This window comes from Kryptolebias marmoratus, linkage group LG1 (genome assembly GCF_001649575.2).
Source record: "Kryptolebias marmoratus isolate JLee-2015 linkage group LG1, ASM164957v2, whole genome shotgun sequence".
In the NCBI taxonomy this organism is placed as follows: Eukaryota; Metazoa; Chordata; class Actinopteri; order Cyprinodontiformes; family Rivulidae; genus Kryptolebias; species Kryptolebias marmoratus.
This window is the reverse complement of record NC_051430.1, coordinates 9,366,769-9,390,493: the sequence shown is the minus strand read 5'-3', so window position 1 is coordinate 9,390,493 and position 23,725 is coordinate 9,366,769. Positions and strand designations below refer to the sequence as shown.

At 42.9% G+C, this 23,725-nt stretch overlaps 1 protein-coding gene across 2 annotated transcripts; it reads left to right on the top strand.

The window, feature by feature from the left end:
• Positions 1-2,423: 2,423 nt before the first annotated feature.
• txnrd2.2 (thioredoxin reductase 2, tandem duplicate 2) lies at positions 2,424-23,718 on the top strand. Of its 2 annotated transcripts, none has more exons than XM_025005623.2 (17): positions 2,424-2,499; positions 3,999-4,064; positions 4,149-4,205; positions 4,289-4,433; positions 4,631-4,705; positions 5,182-5,260; positions 5,983-6,045; positions 6,208-6,278; positions 11,331-11,350; positions 11,625-11,716; positions 11,803-11,977; positions 16,677-16,813; positions 19,237-19,332; positions 19,923-20,015; positions 21,190-21,261; positions 21,547-21,644; positions 22,204-23,718. In XM_025005623.2, the coding sequence occupies exons 1-17, from the start codon at positions 2,424-2,426 to the stop codon at positions 22,325-22,327; spliced, it is 1,539 nt and encodes a 512-aa protein (XP_024861391.2). In that variant the 3' UTR covers positions 22,328-23,718. The 2 variants fall into 2 exon arrangements, with proteins under 2 accessions (XP_024861391.2, XP_017270051.2); XM_017414562.3 differs by having other exon boundaries at positions 2,431-2,499; positions 3,972-4,064.
• Positions 23,719-23,725: the final 7 nt, after the last annotated feature.

The window sequence follows — 23,725 nt, the reverse complement described above, 5'->3', positions numbered from 1 at the left end:
CTTCTATGTAGTTTAGACTGTTGGCGGGTCCCTGCCTTGTATTACATTGTATTATAAACTTTTAAAGAGTTAGAGTCACTTGAAAAATGGGTTTGGTTTCCTAGAGAAGTAAGGCTGTTATTGCTTTCGTAGCGTGCAGAGGCAGTGCCACAGTGACAGAATGTATTATGTTCATTTTACTAATACCCAGAGGCAAATATTACGCTTGTTAAACATAATGGAAAAATACTGGTTTGTAGAGTATAAATTTGGTGTGTTTTCAATAAATCATGCCTGGAAAGAAAGCGTCACCTGGCTCCGTGTCTTTGTGTGTTCTCCCACTCCCTACTGGCAAGAAACGTCTTCATTTCCCTTTCGATTTGCAGCCCAAAAATAAGATCCGGCGTCGCCAGTCGCTGTCAGAGGTCACACGGTTAGTGCGGTTAGATCCCCCAGCGTGCAGTCAGAGCGTCAGTCATGGGAAAATCAAAGTAGTTCTGAGGTTTTATGTATCAGGATATAATCAGATGATCTGGTCTTTACCAGCTTCTAAACCTATTTAAATCTAACCTCATGTGTACAAAACCCACACTTCTACCCTTCTACCCTGTCATTATTTAATAAACAAAAATGAAGGCAGAATGGAAAAGCTGTGTGGAGAAACTAAATATGCTTCATGACTCAAAAGCTTGTAGAACCTCCTTTAGCAGCAATGTCTTGAAGGGGTTTATCATTCTTTCACTTAGTTGTGGAGGAATTTTGGTCCACTCTTCTTTACAATTTTACTTCAGTTCACTGAGGTTTGCAGACATTTGTTTCTGCTCAGCTCTCTGAAGGTCCCACCACAGCATTTCAGTCAGGCTGAGGTCTGGTCTTCGATTGGCCCATTCCAGCACCTTGATTCTTTTCTTCTTCAGTCATTCTGTTGTAGATCAGCTGCTGTGTTTGGGATCATTGTTCTGTTTCATCATGACCCAGTTTGGTCCAAGCTTCAGCTGTCAGACAGATGGGCTCACATTTGACTCCAGAGTCCTTTGGTCTACAGAGGAGTTCATGGTCGACTCAGTGACTGCAAGGAGCCCAAACCATCACACCTCCACCACCGTGCTGACAGCTGGTATGAGGTCTGTGTGCTGATACGCTACGTTTGTTTTTTCCCCAAACAGAATGCTGAGCATCATGGCCAACATCTTTATTTTGGTCTCATCTGTCCAGGGGACATTGTCCCAGAAGTCTTGTGGTTCATTCAGATGCAACTTTTCAAATCCAGGTCAAACTGCCGTGTTCTTTTTAGAGAAGAAGAGACACAAATTTTCAGTATTTTTCTAATTGTCTTGTCATGAATTTTAAACTTTAACTATCTAATTGAAGCCTGTAGAGTTTAAAATGGAGCTCTTGGGTTTTTTTTTTTTTTTTTTTTGCAATTTCTCAAAGGCCTTTGGTTTTTTTAATTGAATTCATATTATTACGAATTTAAAAAATACAGTATTCACCAAATATTCTAAATATAGCTGTTTCTGAAAGTATGGTAGTATTACTGAAACAGCTCTGAGTCTTGGTAATGCTGTTCAAACATCCTATGTAGTTCACACTTAAAAAACAACCCAGTTTGGAACTGAGCACTGGGTCACGTCAGGTGTTTACAGAGCTGATCCTGCTTTTAGAGGAGGCTTTAATGCTCGCGGCACGTTGCTGTCTGTGGTGGAGAGTACAGGGTTTTCAGTCAGGAACATCAGAGACGCATTCAAAGCAACTGAGAAAACTGCTGGAGCTGATTGTGGAAAAAAAAAAATGCAAAAGTTGTGAAACTAATGGACAGCTCTGCAAACCCTCCTTAACAGATATTAATTAAAGTGTTTTCTGTCACAGGCCTGTTCAGCTGCTCATCCACAGGAGCAGTAAATGAGGTCATTACTGCCTGCTTCAGTAATGACCTGAAAATGACTCTTTAATCTTTTTCTTGTTACATTGTAGTTGTTCGTTTTATGCTTTTAAATGTTTGGTAAATCTATTTGCATGTGTCCACAATACAATAAATATAATTCAAATTACGTTTAACTGGATTAAAGTAAAATAAAAATAAGACAGTGTTAGATTGATGTTAAATTGACATTCATTTGAGTTATTACAAACAGATAGCATTACACTTAATATATTTTTAATTGAGTCAGTGTATATTTTAGGAATTATAGTACGTTTATGATAAGGCAAGTCTATTTTAAAATGAAGAAAATGAGGTTTTCAAAACAAGTTTGCAAAGGCATTTGCTTAGTTATACGTGTAGTCGTACCTATTTTATGAAAATATGTGATTTTTTTCCATCTAATTTAAGGGCCATTTAAATACATAAATTTCCCGTTATTTTCATTTTTAAATAACGTGTTTTTGTTAAGGCAGTTTTTTAGCCACTCCCGTCCCGTCTTGGGTCCTTTTATAATAACAACATGGCGGCCCTCTGTAGCTGCAGACACCGGTGGAAACGGATTCAGTGTTTATACGTTTCCACAAGAAACCTCACGGGTAACTCGGATTATATGGATATTGAATGTGTTTGTTTAGCTCTTTTACTTTACGTCTCTGACAGAAATGTTTCACCAAAACCCGCTAAAGTCGTAAATATTGCAGGTTTTAACTGCTGCCTGCGACTTACTCTGACTTTCTGTGTCTGCTTCATTCAAGCGAACCAAGAGAGCCGCACCAGCTTATTTAAAAAAGCTAAACACTTTTGAGACATATCTTTGTCTGAAACCTATAGAGGCCTGGTCCCCCTCAGTTAGCTGTGAAAGCGCCATTTTTTTACCTAAATGCTGAACAGTGACGGCTCGGTTTCCTCCAAGTATATCGTGTTTTCTCCCGCGCATCCAAACCGTCGGTCTCGATAGGAGTTCAGATTAAGACTTGCGCCCTTAGGCCAGACCATGTGCAATGCATTAATGCTTCCTGAAGTAACTTAAATTAGTGCCCTGTGAATCCTGGTAATTATATTTTAGGCTGTCCCATCAGGAGACAAAACGCTATAAATCAGATATTCAGCTGACCTCGTTTTTCAGAACCAAACTAAACCACCTGAAGCGACCTCGGATCATAACACTGACTTCATAGGCTTGTATTGCAGGCAGAAAATAAAACTGGTACATTTCTCCACCTCCTGATGAGTCCATCGCTCTGAAAGGGGGTCAGTCTGACTCATCAGAACACAGAATCCAATCCGAATGATACCTGGCAGATTTAGGTATATTTCAGCCTCACGGATCCAGTATGTTTTTCTGAACCCTACATCCGTTTAAACCAGTGGTTCCCAGTCCTGGTCCTGAAGGGCCACTATCCTGCACGCTTTAAATGTTCCCATGCTCCTCAGCAGGTCTTCAAGTTCTGCAGAAGCCTTGTAATCTCTCATTCAATCAAATCACGCGTGTCAAAGCAGAGAAACAACTAAAACATGAAGGACAGTGGCCCTCCAGGACCAGGATTGAGCACCACTTGTTTAGACCCATTCTGCATGAGCAAATCATGATACTTCCTCTATAAAACCTTGCTGTGAGTTTCTTTGTTGATTTAGAGTTGACCAAAAATCAGACATTCAAAATGTTTCCCCATGGTGCACTTCTGTCCCAGGAGTTTACAATACCTCAGACTGTTTTAACTCAGTAGTTCCTGAAATCACATTTGTGTTTTGTGTGCTTGGTGCAAATGTTTCTTTGACCCTTCTGAAAAAGCAAAAAAAAAGCTGTGTCCTTGTTGACAAGTGTGACACTGTTGTTTAATGAATAAATAAAGAAGGCTCACTCTACTGAGATTTATCCAGCTGAAACCTATTGACCTCTGTTGAAAACTTGCCAATATTGTGAAATCATTTACCATCAGACGGTGTATGCTTTATTGTCACACTATAAATAGTTTATCCTTTAAATCCCAAGATTGTTTTCAGTTTTTGCTGGGCTTTACCACACCTCCAAACAACAACTCAGTTAAACCACATTTTTCCTGTCCAGCATTCACCACGCAGTATTGTCTCGCAGGGAAGTGTGACTATGACTTGGTGGTTATTGGTGGTGGGTCCGGAGGCCTGGCTTGCTCCAAAGAAGGTGAAGTTATTTGCCTGTTTTTTTCACCCGTATAACTGTGATTTCTGTCTAATCCCACACTAACTGTGTGTTCACGTTGTGCAGCGGCTCAGCTGGGACAGAAAGTTGCCGTTCTAGATTATGTGGAGCCATCTGCGAAAGGTAAAACACGCGTCACTGTAGTTTGCTTCCACCAGGCACACATGGTCAGGAAACCACAGCGGAGGTCGTGTTTGTCTGAACAGGCATCAAGTGGGGTCTCGGCGGGACGTGTGTCAACGTCGGCTGCATTCCTAAGAAGCTCATGCATCAGGCTGCTCTCCTCGGTGCTGCGGTCAAAGATGCTCGGAAGTACGGCTGGCAGATACCAGGGACGGTCTGCCACGACTGGTAAGAACCGTTCCAGTGCTTTTATACGTGAGGATTAGTGAGTAAACAGCACCGCCTTGTGGTGTAATTACAGTACAACAGTGCTGCAGCTTTAGGGAGTCTGTTCTTTGGTTGTTCATGATCAGCTTTTAAGAAAAAAAAATGTTTAATAAGCATGGGTGCGGTGTGTTTAATGTTTCTTTGGGGGTGTTTTTCAGGACCACCATGGCAGAGGCTATCCAAAACCATGTCAAGTCTTTAAACTGGGGTCACAGAGTCCAGCTGCAGGACAAGTGAGTGACAACAGATCCCCTCGCTTTCTCCTCTCATTTTCCTAATGATCTTTCATTTAGTTCACTCAGTTAGACATCTATAAGTGAATATACCGCAACATTAGAATGGGGTTTGGTTCTCGACAGTGAATGTCTAGTAAACCTTTAGGTTGTAAGCTGAGAGCAGTAGGTATGCGTTGTCTTCATCTCACCCACTGTTCTCCCTTTTCCGAAAAAAAAATCATTTATTTTTAACCACATGAAACAGCTCAAGGCTGTGGGTTTGTGCTGCACACTCTGCACGACGGCAGGATTGATCAGCAGCAGCCAAGTGCTGATGGAGTGGCTGGCTGCAGGGCGAGCAGGTGTTAACCTCTCGGTCCAGTCAGATCATTTACTTGAAATCCGAATTTTACTCACGCTCCAGTATCATTTTTTTCTTTCTTCTTCTTACAGCAACTCAAACAGAGGGTGTGTTCTTGTGTTTTTTTTTGCAGGAAGGTAAAATATCTGAACCTGAAAGGCAGTCTGGTGGATGAATGCACCGTTAGAGGAGTGAGCAAAGCAGGAAAAGAGGTGGGAAGGTTTTTTTTTCCCATTAGAACATATAGATATTTATGACCTTAGATATCAGGTGTAAGCATAAAAATATGCAATGTAATGTTTTTATATTACAATGTCCAATGTGTACTGTAGCATCACAGGAAGTGGAGACTGTAGCAGCTTGGGTGGGAGGCAGCGGGCATCCCGGACTTAATTTATGTTTCCACATCAGACACAAAGCCATAGTGTGCCATAACTTCTCTCTCAGTAACACACATGGTTTTATAGTCCTTATTTGCTTAACTGAAAAGATGCTCAATGCAGAAGGTACTTGTTTCGTCTTTGTTTTTCACCAGCGCAGACACACTAGATGCCATTATCAGATATTTCATTCATCGGATTCAAATCGTTTCAAACAGCGATTCAAAAACTTGTGCTCGCTTAACCACTGAATGGGGAGGTACGATCATTTTGGTTTCTGTCTGTAAGCACGGGGAGATTAATAATGGCCTCTTTACAACTTAGTTGGGTCTGCCTCGCTGCCGGGAGCCTCAAGCTGAAGATCTGAGGCACAGACCTGGTGGAAGATTCCGTCGTTTGTGTGGATTTTTTACACAACGACGACTGAGTGATGTAATATCAGACTTTTCAGTTTGCCTGTCACCTCGTGTTTGTCAGCTGTTGAGTTGTTCGACACTTTCCTGCTTTTCAAGGGAAACAAACAAAAGCTGTTATTTCCTTCTCTTCTCCTGCAGACGATCCTGACTGCCAAGAATATTGTGATCGCCACAGGTGGACGGCCCAAGTATCCGACAAACGTAAATAATCGTTCCTGCTGGGTCTGCTTTGTTCGGTTGTTTCGTTCAGACACTGATGCTGTCAAACAGATTTTAGCGAAGGCTGCTCTGTTTCTGTCGTGTTTACTGTTTCTGGCACATTCGTTTTTAAGGTTTGGTTCACAGCTTTTGGTTTTCCTACAGATCCCCGGAGCGATGGAGCATGGCATCACCAGCGACGACATATTCTGGCTGAAGAAGTCTCCTGGAAAAACGTGAGGACGATTTTCTTTTTCACAGCACAGTCCTACCTGCTTACACACACATAATATATACGTAATGCTGTATATAATCCAGCCTATTACCTTTTTGTGTTGTTTGATTTAAAAAAAATAGTTATTTTCTGCCTTTTCAGAGGTGGGCGATAATGACTCTGTGTGTGTCTGTTAGCAAAATATCTCGTGAAACAGTGGGCCGCTTTTAACGAAACCTGCAAGAAGTGATGACTGGATCATCTACAACTGATTCACTTTTAGAGTCAACCCCATTCAAGATGGCTGCCACAGCCAACTGACCTTAAAAACTCAAAAACAGCTTCAACTTTAAAGCTACTGAGCTAAAATTTGGTTTAGCTGTAGCTTAGACAGATGCCCAACATCTGTTCTGAGCACTAACAAATTGTGCGAGGTTTTAGCGTAAAAAATTGCCATTACACATTTCGGAGTCAACTCTATCTGTCTGTTAGCAAAATATCTCATGAACCCCTGGACACATTTCGATGACACTTGCAGATAATAATTATTAGATGTACGCCTACAGCTGGTTAACTTTGGAAGCCCATCCAGTTTTAAATGGCCGCCACAGCCAGCTAACCTTTGCAAACACAAAAATGTCTATAACTTGGTCAGTTTTACAGATATTGAGCTAAAACTTGACGCGGTAGTAGCTGAGAGTCGTTCACAACGCATACATATGTACATACGTGGCATCTCGCAGTGTTGCATGAGGTTGTGCTTTAGCTTGTTGCTGTTTCAGTCCACAAATAACAACAGAGCCATTTAATTTTGTGGGACCTTTGGTCGTGTGCTTTATACAGTGCGCCCACAAGGAAACGGGCCCTCTGACCCTCGGCGTTCTACCGCTCCGCTCCGCACGCAGGTCTGCGCTGCTCGCTGACGCGGCACATCCCACTGTCACGCGCCGTCATCATTCATCGGAGACGAGCCGCTTGTTTTCCTCCCTTCCTGTCAGATTCCTGTCTTCGCCTCATGATTCAGATTAGCAGCGTGCATCCTGACCTTTACAGAACAAGTCCTTTAATCCAGCCTTTTAGCTCCTGTCATCGCCCGCTTAATTAGTCCGCTCCTGACGTTTCCTCTTGGCACGTCGCGCAGATGGTGACTGGCGGCTGTGGTGTACCTGGTGGTGCGGAGGTTGTTTGCTGCGTGGTGAGAGATTAAAGGAAATAAGTGTTTTGACACCGCCGCTCTTTGTCAGCCTGATTTATCTGCACCTTTGGACGAGGAGGAGTATTGTAGGTCTGTTTATGTAGGTTTGGACAGTTTTGACTGATATCTATTCCTGATGGTTTTTTTTTGTTATTTCTCAGTTTTTTTCTGGATTATAATCAAATGAGACGTGTTCAGACCAACATCTAGTTTATTACGACAGTCGTGGACTATTACACTGGTGCTTTAAGGTATTAAATCTCTATGTTTCATCCTTCATAAAGACTTTTCTTCTCACCAAATGCAGACTTGTCGACAGGACAACTGTGTCTTCTCTGCGATCCTGAGTTCGGTCTATCCGGAAATCATGACAGAAACTGGGAGAGAAATGTCAGTATGGAAACAGAACTTTTATTTTTCTGATACAATCGTGTTCAAGTAAAAGAAGAGATCTGAGCTGAAAGCTGTGTTAGCTTTAGTTCCGATTTTCAGGAGAAATATTTTATTGTTTTTGAGGCTCCATGAAAGGATTTCCATTGATTCCCTTCACTGACTCCAACGTTCTTTGTGTGTTACTGCGAGCGAGGCGCTCAGAGTGTGTGTTCTGAATGACTCTCAGCTACCACCACACCAGATCTTTGCTCAATATTTGTTAAAGTGACTGAGTTGTATCCATTTTTGTGTCGGCTTGTATCAGTTAGCCATGGCGGTCACTGGTCAGTCCAGTGATTACTTTCTGAAAGTTTTGTTAATGATGAAAGATTGTGCTGACAGACAAACATGGCCGACTCCGACTGTAATGCTAAGCTTTTAAAGTAAGTCTGGAGTTATGTACCATGAACGACTCTCAAACAGACATCGGCAACACTGCACGGTAATAACTATATACTTGTACAACTTTTTCAAAATATGTTTGAGTTTGTATTTATAAAGAAATGAATATAATTTTTGGAGGAAGTTAAAAACCATGTAAGCACCTTTGCACGTGTTTCGTTCACCTCTGGGGGAAAATGGGTTCGTATAGAAGCCAAATTCTCCAGTGTGAGTTCAGGAAGTGTTTTAATGGAACGGTGTGATTTCTTGTAGAGGCCTCCACCTCCCTGCAGACAGAAATGGGTTAGCTGTGTTTTAGTAGCTCCTTCCTGTATTTAAAAAAAAAAACCAACAAGAAGTTTGGACTTGGAGATGTTTTTGTGTTGTCAGGCCAATCAGCCATGCAGGTGAGGTGCTAGATGTTGTTTCTGCAGGCAGGTTGGGCGTAGGAAGGGAGGTGGGGTTGCCGGTGAAGGATGGGTGTCTAATGAACCATCCGTGCACACACACACCTAGACGACAGACTTGTCCTTGGGGCTGAAGTCCAGAATTGGCTGCCATCATCGTGCTTCCAGGGAGAAAACACGGAGCGCGTGCCAACAGGAAGTGCAACGAGCCCACGTTGGATGGAGGTCTGGAGATAAGGAATTGTTTCTCTGTGATCTTACAAAGAAAAACATTAAAGTGAGGAAACAGTCTGTTCAATCTGCTATGAACGAGAGTCTTTTCAAGGCACATGATTCACATGGAGTCAAAAGAAACATATAGAAAGACTTATGGGTAACAAAAAGGTTACCCATAAGCATGCATACCTATAGATGAGCTTCCTGCGCTTCTTGAAATTATTCAAATGTTCCAACCTCCCTCACATAGTCCTCATTCAGCACAGTTACGCATTGAAAAAAAAATTCTGACAAAATGTTCAAAACGTGGCAACACCGCTACAGTCTCTTCCTGGATTTCTCGAAATGAAAAAAAAAGGTTCAGAGGGAATAAAACATCTAGCTTGTTATGAAAAGCTAGAGCGGAGAAGCTTTTTCCTCTCTAGTATAATGGTTCTAAAAGTAGAAAACAAAAAGACTGGGAGTGTTAGTGTGCACCTTACAAAATACAAAGCTCCAACTTAATCCACGCGGGGCTTTTTCAAAGGCTTAAAATGCAGCGCAGCAACCATATTCAGTGCAGCATTTACACTCATTTAACAGATGCCACGGTTTTATAAACGAGCAATTGGAAACCTGCGATAATTAAAAACCAGCATTTAGTGATTCTTATTGCTTTACTGAGTTTGGAGACGTTTTAGTGTGGCGGCTGTATCTTGAATGGGGTGGACACCCAAAGTTAATCGGTTTAGATGTACATGCAGGGATTACTTTCTGAGAGTTTCATTAAAACCTGGCCATGCAAAGTGTCTCTATAAGGGCTGATTTGGCCAGAAGAAGAAAAAAACTAGAGATGTTTTGTAGCAGAGTTGTGATCTGGGATGTGTTTGGAGTGAGACAACACTCACCGATCTCACACCCAATTAATGTTCGAGCCTGTGAGGAAAAAATACAAACGTAGTTTACAGAACTGGACTTTTGTTTCATCGTCATCCTGTAAGTTAGGCAGACACTTGAAAGTGAGAATCCAGTGTTTATCAGCTCTACAAAGGTCAACAAACACACGCAGAGTTTATCATATACAGTCAGAAATAAAGGCTCAGTATAAAGGATTCAACGTTGTTTCTGTTTATTGGATGGCTTTCTGAGTCTGAGTTCAGTGTTGAGTAAAAAGTTATCCACATACTCTGAGTAAAAAAATAGTGCTGATCTGGATTATAATCCTTTAATCTGGATCAGCAACAAAATGTAATCCATTGTTTTTTTTGTAACATCCCCAACATTTCCTGAAGATTTCCTCCAAATCTGTTCATCAGTTTTTACCTGATCTTTGCTAACAGACAGACAAACAACTGGAAACAGAACCTCCTTGGTGGAGGAAACAAAAGGGTCACCTGTAGGAGCAGAGAGGTTTTTAACAAAGAGGCTACCTGTGACCTTGACCTTTGACCCAATGACCTTGAAATCAACAGGCATCGCCCTTAACCCATGAGGTGTCCAGCTGTGCAGTTTGACATTCCTGTTATCCAGCTGCAGACTTACAGGGCTGAACTGTGACCTTGACCTTTGACCTGATCACCTCCAAAATTGAATCCCTTGTTCCTCGTACCATGTTTGGTGTTTCCTGCAAATTTCATGAAAATCTGTTCATAACATGTTTGAGTAGTCTTGTCCACAGAGACAGGCAGACAGATGCTACCGAAAACATGACCTCCGTCTTTTCATTCAGAAGTATGTTACAGTGGAACGGATGTGTGGAAAATCCAATCAGACACAGTGGATTAGAAGAAGTGGGAGGGGCAGCTTCTCAGCGATGAAAGTTTGGAATCACACTGAAGCTCTTTGCCTAATCTTTTTTAAACCACTTCACAATACGTGATAAGTGTAGCAGTGCCTTACACAGACGTGGGGGGAAACCCGTCGGCGGGGCTTTTAGTGGTTAGTCGGTGCGGACGGGGGGGCAGGATGTGCCGCAGGCAGCCAGAGCTGTCAGCTGGGGCAAGACGTAAAGGGAGGAGGTTCTGTTTGAGGAGCTAAAAACAAGGGAGAGACGGGGGGTGGGGGTGATGTGTTTCACTCAGCGGGCTGACAGGGGGGGCACCTGAGTACCTGAGCCCTGAACATGGCCCATCCCATCTGCAGGGATTAGCCTAAACGCTGGCAATTAGTCCTCTTCAGGACCGCAGCTCTCCTGACGGGATAACAGGAGGGTTTCACCTGGACCACACACATAAGCTCGGAGTTTTTTACTGTCTTCATTTTTTCCACATTTTCTTCACACCTCTTCACTTCTGAAGTTATGAGTGTTTGTAGTTCATCGCCTGTCTCGTTCCATGATGTAAAATAAATATCTCCACCGTCGCGTTGGCTTTGATTTGTTCGGCAGAAGTGCACTGAAACAAGGAAATGTAACTTATTGTGTTGCTGGTTCTTTTAAGAGCTTATCTTTCTTTGTGTTTTGCAGACTTGTGGTTGGAGCCAGCTGTATCCTTTGTCTGCGTGGAAGGGGACCGTGATGTTGCGTCCGCTGGCAATCAGTAGACAAACTACGGTTTTAATATTATACAAAACACTGGCATCAGAGGAATTATTGTAAATAATTATTCACACTTGTTTTAAATCTGCGGTGCTAAATTGTGCACAGGTTACTTAAAAACAAACATGATGACATATTTCTCAATCCAGTTTAACTGTTTTTGGGTTCAACATTTCATTAAATGCAGTGAAATTCTGTTATCCTGAACACTGCGTCACACAGACGTGGCCCTCGAGTGTGCAGGTTTCCTCACAGGCATCGGTTTGGACACCACAGTGATGGTTCGCAGCATCGCCCTCCGGGGCTTTGATCGGGTATTGCTCTCTGATAGACTTTCCGCATGATCTGAAATCCTATTCTGTCCGGTTTGAAGGTAGATAACCTGTCTGATTTCATGCAGCAAATGGCGGGTCTTGTGACAGATTACATGGAGGCGTACGGGACCAGGTTCGCTTGGAACTCTGTCCCCAAAAGAGTGGACAAGCTCTCTTCAGGAGCCCTGCAGGTGACGTGGACGGACACCGAGACGGGCTGCGAGCACAAAGACTGCTACGACTCTGTGTTATGGGCAGTTGGTGAGTTCATAAGTGCTGCGGGTCATTTCCAAAGAGGACGAGCGCCCGTTGAGGTTACAAGCTCGGGTTATGACGCAGAACGCCCCGCGTTTCTTTTTCTCCGACTTCTCTGGTGCCACTGTTGTCCCCTCGTTGTCACCCCCCCAGTAGAGTGCAGCGTCAGCTGAAAGAGGAAGAATCAAGGCTGAAAACAAAGTAATAAAGCCTGAGTGATGGGAATTGGCAGGGGAAATGTTAATCACTTACTGCTGGTCCTCTGCTTGGAGCCGCGCAGGACAGAGCAGGATGCACCCAGGCACAGGTCACCGTGTTCCCCTCTTTGTTCTCCTCCCCGTGCCTTCCTGGCCGTGCCATCCCTGCGGAAACCAACCTCTCATCTGTCACTGCCAGCCCTGCCTGCCATCACCGGCAGCCGTCCTCCTCCTCTCTCTGTTGTTTCATCATTTCTCCTTTTTTTTTTTTTTTTCCACCAGCAGTATGAGTAACAGTGGAAGGAACATCAGTCAGGGTTGTGTTGAACGCGTTTCAAAAGTGTAGCACTTCCGAAAGTCTGACTAGAAGCTTTTTGCTTTATCAAAAAGTGGGTCCCTCTGCTCGGTGCGTGTGACAGAGACAGGGATGTGTGTGACCTTGCGGTCGAGATGATGCTCGTTCTTCCCTCTCTCCTCTTTTCCCACAGCGTCTCGGCCTGAGACAGCCGGTGAGAACGATGCGTGAGATGTGTTTCCTACCGTGCCTTGAAAATGTGTTCCTACCCCCTTGAACTTTTCCTCTTTTTGTCACGCTACAACCACCAACTTCAATGTATTTTACTGGGTTTGCATGTCATAGACAAACACAAAGTAGCACATAATCATAAAGTAGAAAGACGATGATACATGGTTTTAATTTTATTGTTTTTTTACAAATAGAAATCTGAAAAGTGTAACATGTATTCATACTCAGGCCCTCTGAGTCAGTACTTTGTAGAACCACCTTTTGCTGCAATTGCAGCTGCAAGTCTTTTTGGGTGTCTGTATTAGTTTTGTTAATCTAGAAACTAAATTTTTTACCCATATTTTCTCAGACTGGCTGGAAAGTGTTTGTGAACAGCAGTTTTCGGGTCTCGCCACATTTTCCTCAGTTGGATTTAGGCCTGGACTCTGACTGGGCCACTCTAACACAGGATGATGCTTTGTGGCTGGATGTTTAGGGTTATTGGAAAGTGAACCGTCTCTCCAGTGTTAGGTCTCGCAGCCTCTAACCAGCTTGCCTGTCCCTGCTGAAGACAAGCATCCCCACAGCGTGATGCTGCCACCACCATGTTGCACAGTGGGGATGGTGTGTACAGTGTTACGTTTCCATCACACACAGTGTTCTCCATTTAGGCCAAAAAGTTCAGATTTAGTCTGATCTGATCAGAGCAGCTTCTTCCACGTGACGTGTATCAAGCTACAAACAGAACTTCTCAAGACTTTTAACAGTGGTTTTCTTCTCACCTCTCTTCTGTAAAGGCCAGATTTGTGGAGTGATGACTAATAGTTATCCTGTGGACAGAGTTACCATGGGGCTTCTCGGCTGCTCCTCAGGTTACTGCTCTCTTTGCTCAGCCTGTCAGTTTAGGTCGACGGCCATGTTTTAGTAGGTTTGTTGTTCTGTTGTACTATTTATCATTTTCACATGATCGATTGAACGGAGCTCTCCGTGATGTTTAAAGCTTGAGATATTGTTTTATAACCTAACCCTGCTTTAAACTTCCCAAGAACTTTATTGAGTTATTGAGAAGTTTGTGTGGCGTGTTCCTTTGGTGTTCTGTAACAAACCTCGGAGGCCTTCACAGCGAGATTTGTCTATTTGCGAATTAGGTGATTTCTGAAGGCAATCGTCAGCACATCATCTTGAAATTAACCTCTTTGATTTGTTCAGAGTAGCTTTTGTTCCCATACAATTTTTGTGACAAGCAGCAACACTGTGCCCTGTGCTTTGATATGTGTGTGTGTTTGTGTGTGCAGGACTTATGAGCACAAGGCCACTTCCCTTTGCTGCAGCTTTACTCCAGAAGCCGGGCAGGGTCCCGGCCTCTGTGGAGTTATTAAAGACCAGAGGGGACCATGGGACAGTATCACCACTGTCTACCACATCCTTCTCCACGGCTGCGCCTCCATCCACCTTTCCCCTGGTCTTTCCTGACCTCGTGGCCGCTCCCCTGTCCAGGTGTAGCCCCACAAACACGGCAGGAAACAGAGCATTTTTTTCAAACTTCCTGTCTGCAAACTGACAGCGAGCACATTAGTCCCCCCCTCCCTCCCTCGCTGCCCCGTACAGTGCCCAAGGATGTCAAAAACATTTCCTTTTCTTTAAAGAGTATTTGCTCGTCTGTTTTACACAAGCGCCGACTTCCCAAAATCATTAAGCTTGTGTGGAAGTGCATAAAAGTTCCTCAAATGGCCACTTGGGACCGGCTCCAATTGTAACGTCACACATTGCTTGGTGCACTATCCAAATATCATTTTTGCATTTTATCCAAATATCTAAAATGCTTCAGTGAGGATTACAGTGACTGTAGCCTGATCGCATTCAGAGCTTTGGTGCCACTGATCCCAAATAAATTAGAAATAGAGCTGTAAGTGCCTCAGACGAGAAACAAGCAGTTTGACCCCAAATTTGTTTTGATTTTTTTTTACATAGTTTAAAAGGCTCAGCTTCACAGCAGAAATAACCTAAAAGTCATTTCTGATGGAAAAATCCACAGTTTGGCTCAAAACAGCTGCAGAGTAAGTGGGTTTTTATGTAGTTTATCTTTACTTTTACACAAATAGTTAATTAGCAAGCCTTTAAAACATTGATACAGACCTTGTGTTTACATTCTACTTTATTTAAAAAAATGTTGAAGATAAATCAGAAGATTTTGAGTTTCGAAAGTCTGAAGGAACCTTATTGTTGCTGAAAGATCATTAATGCAATCATTTAAAACTCAAGTTTTATTTATTTGTTTATTTATTTTTTTGCTTTTTTTTTAAAGACATGTTTCAGCAATTAATAATAAATGATCAAAATGAAATGATTCTGTCGTGTGCTCCTCGTCGGGTCTTTGAGGATGGGATTTGGTCAGATTTGACTCAAAGGTCGGACTAAAACAAACAACCCAGCTGCTCGCTCCACATTTCAGGTCGAATGTTGTAAAGTCTGTTCGATGCAATGTAGTGTATGTGTATGTGTTTTTTTTTTTTTAATTTTGTTTGTTTGTTCACAAACAGACCAGAAACGCTGCTCTCCTGTTTGTTTTTCTTTCCTTTTGTTCACTGAAAAAACTGATTAAAACAAAAAGAAAAACAGGATTTTTGTTAGAATGAATGTGACAACAGTGATGTTGCCGGTTAAAATTTGGGTTGCATCTGTGGAAAACATATCATTTACACATTTAGCCTAGAATCAATACTTTACATCATGTTTTAATACATCTCCTATAACACATGGTGCTGCAGGCACTTCTTTTTATCAGTTTGCATCTTAAAATGTTTTTTGGCTTAAAATGCGACACGTTATCCCGTTTTCTGGCAGCGCGCGTGAGCCGTTCCCCCCAACAATAACAAGCCCCCGTCGCACGGCTCCCTCCTTTTGTCTGTGTTCATTTGTTCGATCAGATAAGCCGGCAGCTCTCATTTTAACTTGCAGATTTTTTTTGTTGTGGAGGTTTAGCTTCCTCTCACTATCACAACAGGCTTTGTTCAGGCGGTGTGAGTGCACGCACACTCCAGCCGAGCTTCGAATTCATTCTGAACTCCTGCAAAGCTGCAGGGAACCAGTGCATCATTTCAGCTGCTTTTAAAGTGCGCACAGTGTTAAAGCTTATTGTTTGTTTCACAATACAGTTTGTACTATTTTGAAAAATCACGATGTTCTTTCACTTCTACGTCAAATAACAACATTCTTGTGTTGTTTAGAAATTGTAACTACTGGACCGAACACGAAGAAAAGACAGACAGAGAAAATCGCTTTGGTTTATTTAGAAGAAAAAAAAGGTTAGATCTGATTTCAGTTCAGTAGAAATAGGAGCACAGAGGATGGCATGGCTCGCAGTGTTTTGGTCTCACAGGACAGGAAAATATTTAGAAGTCCTGCCTCTGGGACCGTCCCATTCAGCCACACATGTTGTGGGGAACTAGACAGTTCCCTGAAGCCCCCACCCGAAGAATAAGGGGTGAGGGGGGTGGGGGTAGGGGGGTTGCTTCGGCTCCAGCCAGGAAAAGGGGTCTCAGGGGTTTGTTGTTCTTGCTGTCCGATAGCATCGACATGGGTTCCTCGGGCACGGGTGTTTATTATGCTACTCCGGCAGGGCTGTGAGGAGCCTCCTCGAAGGAGGGTGGGGCTGGCGGTCCGAGCTCCGTCACCATGGAGACGCGGCGTCGACAGCATCAGTCAGCCGTCACCCAGGAAGTGTCAGAATGTGCACCTTTAGATGTCCCGTGGGGTCTGTGGGATAGCCGTTCCCAGCTGCTCATCAGCCGAACAGATGTTCAGTAACTTATCTGCACAAGTTACTTATTTGACGAGTTGATATTAGACTTTCTGCACCCGTCCAATTCCACATTCTTGACGTCTTTTAGAAATCAAATGACAGCCAAAGCAGAATATGTTTCAAACACTCTTACCTGTCTCCTCCTATCAGAATAGTAATCTTATATTGCCCCTCTGTTGTTTCCTCCCTATTACCCTTCAGGCAGAGCTCCCGAAACCAAAACCCTTGGCCTCGACAAGCTTGGCGTGCAGCTCAACGAGGCAACGCGGAAAATAGTTGTCGGCGCTGATGAGTCGACGTCGGTGCCAAACATCTTCGCTTTCGGTGACATCAGCGAGGTAGGACGTTTCAACAGACGCCTGCACCGACGGCAGGAGCGGTCCCGATAACAATCGCGAGTGGAAAGGCACCCTATAATTATTAAATTCAACACCGGGCTGCAGTTACTGGAACCCACGCCCAACCCTGTGACTATAAATGGGATGTGGCACATGTGTGTGTCTGCTGGAGAACAGTTTTCAACTAAACCTTTTTGTATTTTTACTCAAGATATGTACACGTGCATCGAGCATTCAGTCAGTTTTATGACTGTTCTGAAAACTTTATGTTTATGTCCAGAATAGATTATTATCCGTTTTAGATCATCAGCTTTTTTTTTTGTCTTTTAGACATCTTTAAATCCATCTGGGCTTCCTTCAGTCATCGATATACGAGACTGCCAGTTTCTGGTAGTGAAATGTCTGCTCTGTGCCAACATGCAAAGTAGGCTGTTTGACAAGTACACACACAAGCAGGCAACAGTAAAATGTAGCCGATGAAGCACTGCGGTTGGTTTCTGCTTTCAGAATTAAATTATGAATGTTTTCTTTTTCTTTAGTGGAAAACAGATAAATAAAGAAAAAAGCTTTGTTTTACACTTTAACACAGAACCATTAAAGCTGCAGCGTTCTCAGTTTGTTTGTTTTTGAAGCTTTTCGTTTTTCCAATGCAAAATTGTATGTAGGTCTAAAATGTTTTAAATTACAATTTATCTCACGTGAAAGTAGAACGGCTCTGCAGAATTCAGAGGGAACTTTTCCCCACCTGCAGGAGCATGAGGCTCGTACGTGGCTCCACCTGGAGCCACGTTAAAACGAGCTAAACCTGCTGCATGACGGGGTTGTTTTCCTTTCTGTGACCAACTGTGAGCTTCCTTCCTGCCCGTGACATCTCATGGCTCTCACACACACACAGAGTGCCTTTATGATTGACAGCTCGATTTAATGGGTGGGTCACTCCAAACCATTTTTAGTGAAGTTCTTTTTGTCCTCTTTTCTGTAAAAGTTAATAAGATGGCATATTTCTGTAGTTTTTTTTTTTTTTTTTTTTTTTTTGCCCGTCTTCTTCAAAAAAAAGTGCCAAGAAGTGCTTCAGGATGACGCACGCCGTCTGGCGTGTAAACAGTTGCAGGAATGTTAGAGCGCACGTCCACATACATGCAGAGGCGCAGGAGATGTTTATAGACATCAGGATGTGTGGCGGTAATTTAACAGGTTGAAGTCATGTCTTTAAAATTGCCCCGCAGCCCTGCTGTTTCCTGCACACCTCGGATATGTGTGTGTGTGTGTGTGTGTGTGTGTGCAGATGTGTGTCTACGTGTCTTTGCATTTGTCTGCTGGCAAACGTTCAAACAATAAAGACAAAGAACACAGAGAAGTGATTTTTTTCTGGTATAAATTTATAAACGCTGCAGTCGGATATTTTAAAATAAATGAAACGAATAAAAAGTTTTACTTTTATTGCCTGGAGTTGTAGCGATAGATGATGTGCGATCATCTGCAGCTGTTACAGCTAATAAGCAAATAAGGGAAAAAATGATATTTAACTTCCTTTTAAAGGTAGTGGGTTAAAAACCTTTTGAGAGATTTAAAGTTTCCAAGATGTGTAGTGTGCAATAATTAAAAAAAAAAAAGATTTTAGCTTTTGATGTAAGCAGTGAAGGAGCGACATTTCTTGCAGGTAGAAATCTACAACCTGTACAATACTAAAAAAAAAAAAAAAAAAAACATTCCTGCTCCTTTTCCTACTAAATAAAATTTGCTCAGAGCTGCAAAATGTACTTGAAGCTTGTAATAAAAATAAGACAACTAAGTGTTATTTAAATACTACTAAAAAAACCCAACAACTTTAGTTTGTGACATTATGAAATTAAACATCTCTAATAAACTGTTGACAGTTATTGGTAATTTTACATGTGAGAACAAAGAAAAAGACCAATTTTACATAAAAAAACCAACATTTTTTTGTGTGGACCCCTTTGATAAAATGTGGGCCTATGTGAGTCTTTTCTATATTTGTGGAAAAATAAATATCCTGTAGGCGTCCCACTTTGAAATACTAAAACATATATTTGGAGTGGAGATGAAATTTATGCCACTTTGTTGGATGTTTAATTGTAAAACATTTCCTCTCATAAAGGCAGACACCTGTATTTACTTCAGATTTTATTCAAATATTTACCACAAACTGTTGGTTCTGTTTCTTTCTTTTGTCTTCCTCACATGGTCATAAATTCAGATGTTCTTCATTTCCATGTTAGTTTTGGGCAAAGACGATGCGAGACGATGATGGGTCTCATTTTTGGTTGTTTTCACTGCACTAGTTTTCTCTGAGCTTTAGTTCCCACCAGGAAAATCTCACGAGGGCTAAAGTGAAAGTTGAACGCGCAGATTGGATCGATCCCACACGCATCAGAGCATCTTTCCAATTTCTTCTGCTTTAGGGTCGTCCTGAGTTGACCCCAACGGCCATTAAAGCTGGAAAGCTCCTCGCCCGCAGGCTGGCTGGTCAGAGCACCGAGCTGATGAACTATGACAACGTAAGACACACACAAACACAAACACACACACTAAGGGTGATACTTTCCCTCCTTCAGTTAACAGCTTACGTCTACGTGGCCCTTTTTATTGTTTATTGTTTTAAGCCACATTGGAAGCAAAATTGCCCATTTCTGCTGTTATTTGGTTGAACTCTCTCCTGCACCACCCTTCATCTTACTGCCAACCCCTCTTTAAGATGATTCATAGCATAATAAGCCATCATATTCATCATCAATCTTCATTATTTTGGTGTACTTTTTCATCCTTCCAGCTTTAATGAAGGTTTTACCGTAGATGTTATGTCCTAGAAGATAAAGGGTTTCTTTTGCGTGTTTGACGCACTTTTTATACTATAGAAATCTGATTAAAACATGTTATATTTTCTATACGACACAGTTGATAGCAGGAACGGCACAGGTCTGTAATTACTGAGAGGAAAAGCAGAGAGTCTCTCCAGCCACATATGTGGGATAACTTAACAACTCGGGACTTCTGGGATCTGGAGACGCGTCGGTTTTAAATACGGACCAGAGGCGTTTTGGGAAAACTGCAAATTTCAAAAAGTTGTGTTTGTGTTTCTGTGTGACAGGTGGCCACCACCGTGTTCACCCCCCTGGAGTACGGCTGCGTTGGTCTGTCTGAGGAGGAGGCAGAGAGGAGGCACGGAGAGGAAGGAGTGGAGGTCGTTTACGCTTCTCTAACTCGGTTCTGGTTTGCAGATAGATTTACATTTCCAACAACTTTCATCAACAAGCAGACATTCGGTGTGCTCACCTTTTTTAAATTTGGACCCAGGAAAGCTTTTACATTTATGCACGTGTTATGCACGTGTTATGCCTTTATTATGCGATAACAGCATGATTACAGCCATCTTTAACACATTAAAAAGCTAATATTAGATCTTCTTCAGGCCTGATTTTGTTTTTATGTATGCATTTTTTTAAAATCTTTATGAAACTATATATGTTGGTGTAAAAATAACTGTTCTTTTCATACTTTTTACATATTTATCTAAGTATTTCAACAGTCTGAAACTAATCAGATTAGATGAGGCGGCAGCTGGGCTTTTAATACAGAAACATGTTGGTGATTGTATATGTTTCTGTACACAATCAGGGTTATTGGCTCGTTACTGGCATCGCCCGGCAGAAAAAAACGATACAATGCGCCACAACAGCTACGCAAACATCGACACGCTTCCATTCAGCGAAACAGCGAGCGGCTCTTTATTTCCAGATGCTCGCAACACACCTGCAGGAGACCGAGGGCGAGCGGCGGAGCCTGGCGAGCGGGTGGGGGTGGGGCTCCTGCCTGTGAGTGACAGGCGAGCAGGAGGTCTGATTGAGGTGTGTGTAGGGTGATGACAGGCACGCTGAGATCTGAGGAGGAGCTGCCCGACAGCTGCGCGGCCCTCGCTGCTTGCGTCGGCACGTTCGCTCGTACAATAAAACACTCCTCGCACGTCCCGGCGAGGACTCAAGCACTCACTGAACTATTTTTGTTTGGGACAAATTGTTTACGGTGTGGAAGAGCTGGGGTTAATAAATCTCTGAATATGAGGATTTTGGGTTTTAATAAACTCTGTTAATAATTGTCTTCGGCGCTGATTCCTTTTTGTAATGAAACTTTTTTTCTACGTCGACTCAGTTAATAAAAAAACATCTATTTTATGCAAAAGGGAAATACAGAAGTGTACAAAACTTCTTCTTTATTTAGCTCTAGTTAAAGAAACGAGTCCTAACAGGATATTCTGAAGTCACTGTATAGTTCTTATAGATTTGTTGTTGGTGTTTATGAGAAATGTCTTTTTTTATGACGTCTGTGTTAATATGATGTGTTTGTGTTTATGTCTGTAGGTTTACCACGCTTTCTACAGGCCTCTAGAATTCACTGTTGCAGAGCGGGATGCCAGCCAGTGTTACATTAAGGTAACTTGATCGTATTTCTTTTGTGATTTGACATTTATTTGTTAAACACTTGAGGCAGCTTAAAGCGTGGTTACCTGTTCCTTTAAAGAAATAACATTTCTCTGACTAAATCCAGAAACGCATTTATTCAAAAAGTCAAACGATGATTATTTTATTGACTGTGCCATACAGAGTGAAAAACACAAAAATTAATCACGCAGCACTCTGTGCAACTACATCACGGCTTCAGCTCCAAAGCTCTCCTTTTATTTGTTCAATTTTGTTTATTTATTTTTCTCCCGCCAGGTGATATGTGAGCGAGGTGGCGATCAGAAGATCTTGGGTCTGCACTTCACCGGTCCGAATGCTGGAGAAGTCATCCAGGGCTTTTCTCTGAGCTTCCAGTAGGTTTAATACAGTTGGAATCACACATGCTGTATCTTTATTATCTCCTGCCACTGAAGCCAAAAGGGGTGATAATGTTTTTGCCCGTCTGCATGCGCGCCTCTCTGTCTGTTATAAAAATATCGAAATATCTCATGAACCATGGATGGATTTTGATGAAACTCACAGAAAGTAATCATTGGAGGAACACCTACAACTGATTAACTTTTGGCGTCAATCTAAGATGGCTGCTGCGCCTCAGTGGTCTCAAACACATGTCAGATTTTGCGTGAAGTTTGATGGGGTCGTAGCTGAGAGTCTGAGCGCACGCATCACAATATTTTCAAGATTTCTCATCATGAGTTGATTTTAGTTTAGATTGCACTTACTTTTTTTTTTTTAATCAGCCATCATGAGCTGATTTGTTTTTACTTGGATGGATGAAGGGATTTTCCAGATTTGGTTGAGACTTTTTTTAATAGGCCAATTCAGTGTGACCTTTTCAATGACCTATGCAACACGAAGCGGTGATGAAACGTCTGTATGATTAACAGCAGTATGTTGTTTGGTGTCTCCTAGGTGTGGGGCAACATATCCTCAGCTGCTGCAGACTGTGGGAATCCACCCTACCTGTGCCGAGGAGGTGGTCAAGACCCACATCACGAAGCGCTCTGGTTTCGACCCCACAGTCACCGGCTGCTGAGGTTAAACACCTCGGCTTCTGAACGCGGTGAGCACACAGGGTCTCCGAGTCGAGTCACAAGGACGTTAGCGTGGGTTCAGCTTGCTCTTCTCCTTTTACCTCTCCATTTTCACATGGTGCCCGAACGCTCCCGGTTTCATCCATCCTGCTGGGATTATTTGCTCGTCATATTCGCAGACTGGTGTCCCTGACCTGCCACGTGATAACCAGGGCTCTTACCGTCCCGTGTGTGTATCTCAGAAGGCATGCAACAGATGAATGAACGGCCCCCGGCTCAAAACAAACATTCTCACCAATCAGATTTCAGAGACACATTTAGGGTTTTGAGAAAAATCGCACGAGAAACGCAGACCGGGCCCGAACGTTCTTCTGAATATACATTCTGCAAATATTGTTGTTTCTCTGGCTGTACTTCCTGTCCATTAGTCTTGGAGGTGACACATACCATACACCCCTCCCCAGCGTGACACTGATGGATGGGCCCCGGGCCGTCGCCGCAGCGACACCGCCCCATTTCCCATGGACACACACAAATATTCAGCAGGGCTCGCGTCAGTCAGCCGGAACAGGCCCGATCCACCGAGCCCCCACGGCTTGTTTGGGGCCTGGCAGAGTCCAACAGACCCTCCATCCACATGTGTGAAAAAACACCACGTTACAGCTACAAATAAGAGCTGTCAAAAGCTGTGTGACTGCCACATCCCAGAATCTCAACTCCTGTTTCATAATGACGCTGCTGTGAGAGATTTCTTTCACTTGTAATACCCAGACTCACCCAAAGGCGGCACTGTTGCCCTCCATTTCTCACATTTTATTCTGAGCCCAGATTGAAAGACAGGACGAGGTAGCCACTGTATAAAACATAAGGCTGAATGCATTCAGGTTGCACATTTAATCCCTTTAATCCCCATTAAAGGTACGTGCTTCGAGATGAAGTCCGGCTCTATTGCTGCCAAACTGATAAGGTTATCTGTTGTATATTTACATGGATGGCAGGTTAGCCCTCAAGAGTCATCAGCTTTAAAGATAAGGCGAGTTGTTTGTATCAATAAAGCATTAATGGACCCCCGCAGTTTGCCAAAAGTGCTCAGCCGTTCAACCTGCCGCCTGCGCGGGACATCTTGGCTTTATTAAGTCGATGAAGAGCGAGGAAGAGGAGGAGGAGGAGGACTGTCAATGAAGAGCAGAAACCGAAGAACCTGCGAGCAGGCTGCCAGCCGCAGTTTATTTTTATTTGAAGTCTAATCTGCCCGCCCTGATTAATGATTCCGATGAGGGGAGTGACAGAGCGCCATGAGATGGAGAGATGAAAAAAAGAGCGAGAGCTACCAGGTTTATTTGGGCCCGAGGAGAGAGGGGCCGAGTACCAGCCCCGCTTGGGTTGGGGAGGAAAGGGGG

What these genes read in the sequence shown, in the direction of transcription:
- txnrd2.2 (XM_025005623.2), top strand. Translation starts at nt 2,424, where the DNA reads ATGGCGGCCCTCTGTAGCTGCAGACACCGGTGGAAACGGATTCAGTGT. An exon ending in AGAGTCCAGCTGCAGGACAA is followed by an intron (nt 4,706 to 5,181) that starts GTGAGTGACAAC and finishes TTTTTTTTGCAG; the next exon opens with GAAGGTAAAATATCTGAACC. An exon ending in GGCTTTTCTCTGAGCTTCCA is followed by an intron (nt 21,645 to 22,203) that starts GTAGGTTTAATA and finishes GGTGTCTCCTAG; the next exon opens with GTGTGGGGCAACATATCCTC.